This window comes from Lycium barbarum, chromosome 3 (genome assembly GCF_019175385.1).
Source record: "Lycium barbarum isolate Lr01 chromosome 3, ASM1917538v2, whole genome shotgun sequence".
NCBI classification, from domain to species: domain Eukaryota; kingdom Viridiplantae; phylum Streptophyta; class Magnoliopsida; order Solanales; family Solanaceae; genus Lycium; species Lycium barbarum.
The window spans coordinates 52,439,717-52,449,946 of record NC_083339.1 but is presented as its reverse complement, the minus strand read 5'-3'; the positions used below and the strand labels follow the sequence as shown (position 1 = coordinate 52,449,946).

The following is a 10,230-nucleotide window of genomic DNA, read 5'->3' as shown; positions in this document are numbered from 1 at the left end:
ACTTGGTGGTCAAGTATGCAGATTTCCTTTCCATATTTGTTGGGATTAGTAAGACTTCTACACGGACAAGAAGCGGACTCAACAAGGCAAGAAACCAAATACAACACAAACCCTAGCATCTCATGGGCCTACTCGAAAAAGGTTTTGTGTTTGTCGACCTGTTGTGCACTCAATGTTATAAATATCCAAGTCTTATCAAGAAGAAGGTTTGCGTACCCATAAAGATAGAATTTAAAATATTGATCGATCAAAAGATATATCAAGAATATTCAAGAATTCAAGTGTGCGTCCCTAATACAAGAAGAAGATTGAAGAAGTTGTCAAATAGAGTTTATGTTTTACAATTCTTAAGGCTAGAAAGTTGTATTAGGTTGTTTATCGATTTTTACTTTATCCACTTTATCAGAAGCAACAATTAGTACAAAACGTTGTAGAGTAAACTTCAAGTTGGGATAACTTGGAGTGGGCTTAACAGTCTGGGGAGATTGTTAAGATAGGGATTAGAGTTAGTTCCTATGTTACAGGGATTGTAACTTGAATTTGCAGAGGCTCAATGTTGTAGTGGAGTTTGGGGAAAATCCTACAGAGGTGTAGCTCGTAGTTTTTATCGCCTTTGTGAGTCGGGTGGTTTCCACATAAAAATCTTTGTGTTCTTTACTTACCTGCAATTTATATTCTGCAAAGACATTAGCATAGAACAGGTAGGGTAATGTGTTCCATCCTATATGCAAAAATTGGAGACTGCATAGGATAGGAAGTAGGTCGTGCAACCCAACAGTTACCCTAGATTCTAACATCAAGAGGAGTTCAAAACTTAAATTTGAAGTGATATGGATTAAATTTAAGCTACATTTGAGTTAAATTTCAGAAGAGGCTGAAGGAAGAAGACGAAGTCATTTTTTGTTAATAGTATATAATATTGTATAATTGTGTATAGGGGTATATAAACACCGATTATAATTTTGTATAATGTTGTATATTGGGTATACTATTGTATATCGATTTTTTAAACATTGTTGTAAAAGAAAAAAAGTCAAGTTTTGTACAATGTTGTATACCGCCTGTACAATGTTGTATACCACGCGTATAAACACTGCTGTGAGAATATATTGAGCTATGCGACTGGAAACTTAAAAACTTAGCTATGTAGTGTTGTGGGCTGTACTTTTGCGCAATTATCCCAAGATTGAACGGACGGGTCTAGTTATATGACCAGAGAACATGTTCATACTTATTTGTCTTACCACTTGGATTGAAGAGTTGTGATTACTGTACAAATACTAGTACGTGGGTTGCTGAAGAGTTGGATTCAAATGCTTGCAAGGACAGAATCAAGTTAACATTAAATATCTCAGCAATAAGCTATTTGTTAGGACCAAATCAAGGTAACATTAAGAATTACTCCATAAGCAATAAGTTTCCATTTACACTCCTGGCTACCCAATCAGAATAACAGACACTAAAGTCTTGTTGGCCATCAATGAGGGCCAGACAATGTACTACAGTGGTCAAGGCTTCATTTCAACTGGATAAGATCTGCTAGCATCCATAATTTGAGGCAACCGCCATCTTCTTGTGGCATAAAAAAAAAAATCCTTTTGGTTGTGCATAATAATGGAAACAAAATAGATATAGTAGGTTGCCTTTCACAGTCCTGATGGGCTAATTTGCCACATTCCATCTCTTCTTATCTTCTTTTGCAAACAAATGATTTTAGTAACAAATAGAAACTCAAAAAGGAAAAATTAGTAATAACAGAAAGGAAAATCACTTCACAAATGTTGCAAAGGGCTAAAAGGTTCAGGCAGCGACTCGAACCCGTTATCAAATATGGTTTCATGGTCCGACTTGTCATCGATACTGTGCAACCAATTCGTGTTCTTCAAGTCCTCTTTCAGCAGAAGCGCATCGTAACGAGAACTCTCATAAATATCAATATCTGTCAGTTTTGCTGAATGTTGAGACTTGGCCTCTTCACTCCCGTTCTCAGATGATCTATTAAGGTAATTACCATTTTCTGGAAGATTACCATTGTAGTGGTAAGATGCATTCTCATTGATAGAGGATGCCGCACTAGAACCATGAGAAGGCTGGCCTTTCCCATTTGTGGATCGAATACTGTGAGGAAAGAGGGTTGAACCGGAAATTGGACGAACACCATTAAGGCCGTTTCTAATATCCTGCAGCAGCAATATATCCACACTGTTAAGTACGACAAAACTTTTCTGCCCTTTGGCAGTTCAAGGAAACCCATACAGCATCAAATAGAACACAAAATTTAGTCCTTAATTTTCGAAATCACTTCACCTACAACCATAAGCAGACCAGAAGCTAATTGAACCAGATCAGCAGTTAAAACTTGCTATACAGATTTAGTATGTTGAAAACATACTAATGTGATTATAACAAAAGAATCCACTCGAAGCAAGACCATACTTACCATATGCTTGATTGCCACATCAAGAGATTTCTTAGAAATTGTCCTTCCAAGTCCCATACTGTCAGTAGCAGTCTTTACAGGCCTCCTTGTAGACAACTCTGAGACATGTAAAGCCCTGCGGGAATCAGAAATATCACTTAGCTGCCCACCACCAAGCACTCGTCCTCTACTAGAGGGTTCTGTTAGTCTTCCCCTGCTAACAATCGGCGATGACTGTCTCCGAGGATTTGCCACACTTGGGGTTTCTGCATTGCCCTTGGTAGTGACAGAAGAATTTGACCTGGATCTTCCAGCAGACAGAGGTCTATCTGGCAGAGTTGTGCGTAGGTTTGGTGGTGTTTCAAGTGAAAAATCTGGGGGAACTATTGGCTGTGATGGTCGCCGAACTTGGGGACTAGGGGAGCTTGGACGAGAAACAGAAGCTGCAGGTCGTCCATTGGTGAGAGAGCGCCCTGCTGGAGTTGAAGGTCTAGATGCTGGAGATAATGAAGGTGTTATGGCCCGACGAGTAGGCGTTGAAGGCCTTGAAGTAGACCGGGCAGCAGGGGTACTTGAGCTCCCTGATATTTGGGGCCGGGAAGTTGGAGTAGAAGGTCTCGAGTTCTGGGTTGGCCTAGAAGTAATTGGGGCTTGGCGGGCTTTCGACGGAGTTGAAGGTCTGGACACTGTTGTACGGGAGGTAGGGGTGGAAGGTCTGGTTGAAGAAGACGAACGGCTAGTTGGCGTAGACGGTCTAATATAGGAGGAGACTGATGCAGAGCTTGTGTTTAGAATAGAGCCTGATTTATTTGAGCAAGTACTATACTGTGAGCTAGAAATGGAAGGTCGAGTCACAGAATTACTCCGAGTTGGTCTTGCAGGAGTATTGCTCTCTGAATGAGACACTGAAAGCTGAAAACAAAATATTTTATCAGCACAATTACATGGCAAGGTTTTTGGAGAGGATCACAACCTTGTGATATTGATATTTTAGATAGTCATCTAACTAAAGCCCGTTAAAAAAAAAAGAATCTATCTATATTGTATAATATAAATACAAGAACACATTTCAAAAGTAAAGATATTAGGCAATGATGACCTAAAACAATGATGATTGTGAATTATTACATAAAGCAAAAAGAAAATGATAGTGATGGACAACAGGATTGGAAAAGTACTCATGGAGAAGCAAGTCTAAAGAGCATTGAAACAAGATATATGAATTTGAACACTTCCAAAGACATGATTAATACAGAAACATAGAAGACTTACCCTTGAAGCCTTAGTAGTGGAGGCAGATCTGCCCAATGAGCTGCCTCTTGGAGCCACTGAAGCTGGTTTTGATTCACTTCCATCTGATGAAGGAACAAGAGGAGTTCCTGGAGGAGTGAGGAGCCTATAGAAATGAAAAGACGACGACTTTAGGTGAGGAATAAAGAATGAACTTCTCCTTTTCATTCATTCAACATCAGAAAGAGAAACAAAACACTTAAAAAAAGGAGCAGGCAAATATAGCTTAATTTGACCATGGCGGCTATTATAAATACGACTGGCCTTAATAGATAGTACATTAGATATACACTACAACAGCTCTTGGCCACTGCTGGGTAACAAAGGTATATTTCGAATGATAAACCCCGTATCTTAGTCAATATAAAAATAAAAATAATTGGAGCACCCGAGTTATGATCTAGTCACAAACTAATCTTCTTTAAACAGAAGGGAACACAGCAGAACAGATAAAAGATAGTCTTCGCTTTTGTAATCAGCATGAATTCAACACAAAGAACAGTTAATACCGAAATTGTAGTAGTTCTCCACATAATTTGAGCGAAGTCGAAAACATATATTCTGGTAATTAAGAGGCTAGATCTGATATTCAAAAGATGCAGATAAAGAAAGTAAATAAAGATTTACCAATCATAATCATGTTTCTCTCCTTCAGTAGATGCCAGCAGATCCTCTAATCCACTCTTTAATTGCTTAACTGATCCAATTGAAAGCCTTCCCAGCTTAACAGGAACTGCAGGCATAGAGCAACCAAAACAACTTCAGAATACATCAATAAAAGGCAAAGTATTGAGAATAGTTAAGAGCTTAATATGCGAAAGTCAAGACTAATTTTTACAAGTAGAAATTTGTCAAACTAATTGATCCTCAAAGAACAGAACCAGGTATAAGGAGATTGCAGATAGAGGAAGAGGATTCACAAAGTTGTATATGGAGATGCATACAGAGGATTCATATTCAGGGGATCTCAACTAGTTGCGATTGAGAAGTAATTATGTGTGCAACAGCAACAACATCCCCAGTATAATCCCACGAGGTGAGGTCTGGGAAGGGAGAGTGTATGCAGACACGTTAGAGGTAGGGGTAATAAAAGAAAGTAACAACAACAACATAAGAAAATAGAGTAAATAAAAGAAACAAGAAGGTAGTAGCACTAGAGATCTAAGAATCAGGAGACGTAAAAAGCTACTAATACTCCTAATAGAGAAAAGAGATCCGCGGGCAACCTAGTAATTATGTATATAATAATATTGCGCCCAATAATAAGATAAGGCATACTGCATTTATCATAGCACTACATGAAGCCAAATCAACCTGCTCATGTAGTAAAGTGTGGGCAAACAGCCTAATAGTAGGTAGTTTCAAAATATATAAATTTTATGAATAAAGTGTGTACCGTCAGACTCATCGGAGGAGACAACAGAAACACTACGGCGACTTTTGGAGAAGAGATCCAAGTTATCGTCAACAGGCTCTCTAGAAGCTCCGTTAAGACTAAGTCCTCGTCGGTGTTGCGATGAGATAGGGAAATTCCTCCCACTGCTGATCATGGAATCTCTGAAACTCCGATTCATCATTAATTATTTCCACTACGTATATTCGACCAGCATTATGCAAAGCTCAGAACAGATCTGTCTGGAGTTAATTAACAGTGAGAGAGAGAGAAGAATGGTGGAGAATGGGAGAATAGAAGAAGAAGAAGAAGAAGAAGAAGGGATGTTAGGAATAGTTAAAAAACTGACACAAAGACAGGTAAGAGAGAGGGTCGGTGTGTTCCCTCCCCTTTCTTCCTCCTTCCCTAATTCCCTTTTTATTCCCTAATTCCCTTTTTATTTAGGCTTGCATTAAGGGGGGAAAAAAGCCTTCCTAACTTCTTGTAACCAAAATAACGAGTTTCCAATCAGGGCTGTGCATTTTTTGGGTATATACGGACTTACTGTATACTCAGATCGAACATTTTGACACTGTGATTTTAATATGACGGTATTGGATATGCATTTGCAAAGTTCTGTATATGGTACGGTATTCAATATTACCAAAAAAAAAAAAAAATGAATATCATACTGAAATATTAGTTACATATACAATCAATAATTATTATATTATTATATAGATTGTAATATTTTTAATCTAAAATCTTAAATTTTATTGATTTGAGAATATTAAAAGCATATAATATAATAATATATTTAATTAGAATCAATAAAGTATTTATAAATTAAAATAATACAGTACTACTAGTACAAATAAATCTAATTTATGTATCTTGAAAATTATTGCATTATTTGTTTCAAATATCCAACTTAATCTTGCGCATTTTTTTTTTAACTATTGTTGTGTTTCTGATTTTATTTTGTTACAGTTGTGCACATTTTGAATTTTACTTATTAAATGATGTAAATTTTATAGTAATTGCTTGTCATGTCGTTTTTGTGATAATTGATCAACGGAAGGAATAGGTTCCACTTTTCATTAATATTTATGTAGGTGTAATGTGTTAATATGATATGACTGAGACATTTTTTGGAAAGCCGAACAATTGAAGTCATAACTTTCTACTATATGTAAATCAAAGTCGAACATGTTACTGATTTACGGTACCGAAATCAAACTTAAAAATATAAAACCGTACAAAATTAATTTGTTATGGTAGTAACAAAATATTTTGTAAAGCCAACATTTAAAGTCACCAAACTGAAATTTTAAATACTATAATGTACACGTACCATAAACCCCTCTAGACTCCAATGATTCGCCTTTTATGAAGTGGAATTATTCGGCTCAAACTCACGGGTAAAGTTATTGCCATGTGACCAGGAGGTCACGGGTTCGAGCCGTGAAAATAGCCTCTTGCAGAAATGCAAGGTAAGGCTGCGTACAATAGACCCTTGTGGTCCGGCCCTTTCCCGGACCTCACGCATAGCGAGAGCTTATGCACCGGGCTGTCCTTTATACTTAAATTAGTGGGGCCTAAAAGTTTTTTTTTAATTGTTTTTATTAGAGTGAATCCCACTTACCCCCTAACATTTAAGGGTTGGGAAAGGATACCCTCCTCACATATTAAATGGGAACGATAACCCCTCATCCAATATTTTCCGGTGAGAATCTTTGTTTTTAATAAAGATTTTTTTTCTTTTTCTTTCTAGAATTAAATACAATATATAACTCTTATTATTATCCCATTCACCTATTCCGCTGAAAACAATGTATAACAACTACTTGAAAAAATCTGTTAATAAATTTCAAGCTACATGTCATTGGTTTTTTTTTTTTTTTTTTGAATTAGAGGGCAAAGATCTTAATTATTATACAATCTAAATACAGTCTAGTATCAGAACCCGCGCGAGCGGACGATATTAAAAAACACTAATCTATGTTAAATTGTGATGTCGCTTGTTTGAGGACATTGTATCATAACAAAATGTTAAGTATCATCTATTTTTTTATATAATACACTCAAATTAACGATATTTCTGTGAAATTAAAGAAAACAAATTAATTTTTTTTAAATATTATTTGATTTAATCTTTAGATTTAATTCATAATATATATATATACACACACATACACACGCGCGCGCACACACACACACATCTATATATATATACATTCTCAAAAAATATATATACATATATTCCAAAAATACTTTTCTTACTATGTGTATATGACAAAAGTATTTACGGAATATGACGAAACTTTCTCTTGTTATTTGTCGTAAGATATATTGATAAATTTAATAATTACTACTTAGCACTATTTTACATAAGCAATTGAATTATCTTCTTTTTTGTTTCAAGTCCACAAATTTTGTGTTTTAATTTTAATTGTTAATATATACATATAATATATATATATATATATATATATATATATATATATATATATAGAATAAATTTAATAATTACTACTTAGCACTATTTTAGATAAGCAATTGAATTATCTTCTTTTTTGTTTCCAGTCCACAAATTTTGTGTTTTAATTTTAATTGTTAATATATATATATATATATATATATATAAACGAAAGATTCAAAACTTGGACATATAGAGAAAAATATAGGTAAAGATTTAACAAAGATTAAATCTCGTTTCAATGGCTAGTTTAGTGACTTTTTATTATTTTTTTGAAATTAATTACTAATTCTCACTGGAAAATATTGGATAAGGGGTTATCATTCTCATTCAATATGTGAGGGGGGTATCGTTTCCCAACCCTTAAATGTTAGGGGGGTAAAGTGGGATTCACTCTTTTTATTACATAGGGGTAGGGGAACGGGAAATAGGAAGAGGATTACAATGTGGGGATTTGAACCCTTACCAACAAGATGAAAGTTCAGCTAACCAATCAACTGAGCTACTAAATCCCTACTCTTCAAAGGTATTGAACACAGAACTGAAATCTAAAAAAAAAAAAAAAAAGAGGATCTCCTATTTCCGTTTACTATTTGAATAAAGTAAAATAATCTATAAAATATTCTTGTATTTTATTTATTGATTTTTGGTATTATTTTTATCGATCTCTAGGGAAATGGTTGTAATTAAAGAAACATTTGTAATGGATCGTAGACCTGGTATGTCGTCTCATTTGTTCGATTTATAATTGGACAACGTAGTCTTTTCTACAAATAACTTCACATAATTAAAAATAGAAAATGTACAAAAACATTTTAAGAAAAAATATATCTATCTATATTATTTTAAACTCAGGAAATGTTTGTTGACCAAAATATTTTTTAAATATTGAGTGACTTATATACTCTTTTTAGTCCAATTCTATCATGTTTCTATGGGTTGTTTTGGTAAATAAGAAAAATCACAGGTGAAAATAGAGTTTTAAAGAGATTCTACTTCTGAATTTTAATTCCCAAACTAATTAAATGAAGAATTTTTGCTATCACGTCAAATCTAACCTATTTTTGGGAAGCCCAAACCTATCACAATTCTACCAGCCAGCCAAGCTTTTGGTCCGGTTCTAATCATAACAGTCATGTTTATTTCGGGTTGAATAATTTAAATTTATTTCTTGCTTTTTTATCTATTAATTCTCTTACTGTATACATGATAAACTATAGCTTGACACATGGCATGAAGAGAAAGGAACATGTGGCAGTTGAAGGTGAAATGCTGCTTAGTCGTTTAACTTGATCGGAATGAGAGACCCCGGATAACCCCGAAGCAAACTTACTAAGTAAATTGTTTCGAGTCATTAATGAAAGATGAACGTTGTGTGACCGGTCTAGGTTTGAAACAGACGTTACGATTTAGAATTAAGACATCATTTATTGTCTATTATTACTCATTATTAGAATTTAATCACAGCCTAAGTGCTGATATATTTGTACTATAAAAGGAGCCTAAAGGCCACCAAGAAGCATCATCAAATAATAACAATTTACACACTTTTATTCAGCTTTTAGCAATTAAGTTTCTTTATCATTCTTTTGTATCGGGTTACCATTGATTTTGCAAGGCCAAAGCAAATAGTTGTTCCACCGAAGGAAAACCTATAAAATGATCTCCAAGGATCAACAAAGTCCAGGATTATTTAATTCATTATCGCTTTATAATACCTTGTTGATTTATACATTCGATTTCTCTAGTCATTATTAGCTTCGTTATTCACTGTTTATAACAAATTAAATCACGTATCCTTTAGACCACAAATAAATTTAACTGTACTCTTTTTTAGGGTAAACAGTTTGGCGCCCACTGTGGGGCTAAGGATAATAGTGTTATTGTTTTGTTGCTCTAATTACTTTATTTATCACTTTTTAATCTCTGTTTCCAGGTAGTTTTAACAATGACGAACACTGGAAACCAAATTGATGGAGTATTGAACAACACTAATGCACAGGAAAGAGATTCGGCAACAGGAGAAGTCAGGGTGGGAAATAATCAAGACCAGATTTCTCCTCATGGATCCAAGCATACGGGAAACGATTTAACTCCCAATGATGAGCATGAAGAAGAAGTACCATATGCAAATTCAGGGTTAGCAAACATCCTGGACCTGCTGGAAAAACAACAAAAGGCTATTGCTGAGTTGGAACAAACTTACCCAATACGAATACTGAGCACGGGGAAAGCAGCAGTGAGACCCAAGGTGGCAAAGATATTATGCAATACTTGGAGGCCCTTTCCAATCGGCTAAAAAGGAATGAAAAAGAATTAAATAGTTGATTGGACCGCAACGAAAAAGAATTTAATGAGTTCAATTCCCAGATAGACAAAATCCCAGGAGCCCCTCTGGTATTGAAGGGACCGGATGCGAAGAGATATGTGTAGTTACCGTACCCACCCAGTGCAGCGCCTAAATTAATCCCGAAGAGGTTCAAAATGCCGGATCTACCCAAATATGCTGGGACCACAGATCCACAAGAGCATGTAATCACATACACATGGGCCGTTATAGGGAATGATATGCATCCAGATGAGGTTGAATCTTTTCTACCCAAGAAGTTTGGTGAAATATTGTCCAAAAAGGCAATGACTTGGTATTCACTGCTTCCGGAGCATTCGATT

General features: G+C 35.2%; 1 protein-coding gene across 1 annotated transcript; it reads right to left on the bottom strand.

Annotated features, from left to right (window-relative positions):
• Nucleotides 1-1,596: 1,596 nt before the first annotated feature.
• On the bottom strand, nt 1,597-5,542 carry LOC132631179 (uncharacterized). The gene is made up of 5 exons (XM_060346778.1): nt 5,106-5,542; nt 4,337-4,442; nt 3,692-3,815; nt 2,441-3,331; nt 1,597-2,180 (listed from the first exon to the last, which is right to left on the bottom strand). The coding sequence occupies exons 1-5, from the start codon at nt 5,284-5,286 to the stop codon at nt 1,773-1,775; spliced, it is 1,710 nt and encodes a 569-aa protein (XP_060202761.1). The 5' UTR covers nt 5,287-5,542; the 3' UTR covers nt 1,597-1,772.
• Nucleotides 5,543-10,230: the final 4,688 nt, after the last annotated feature.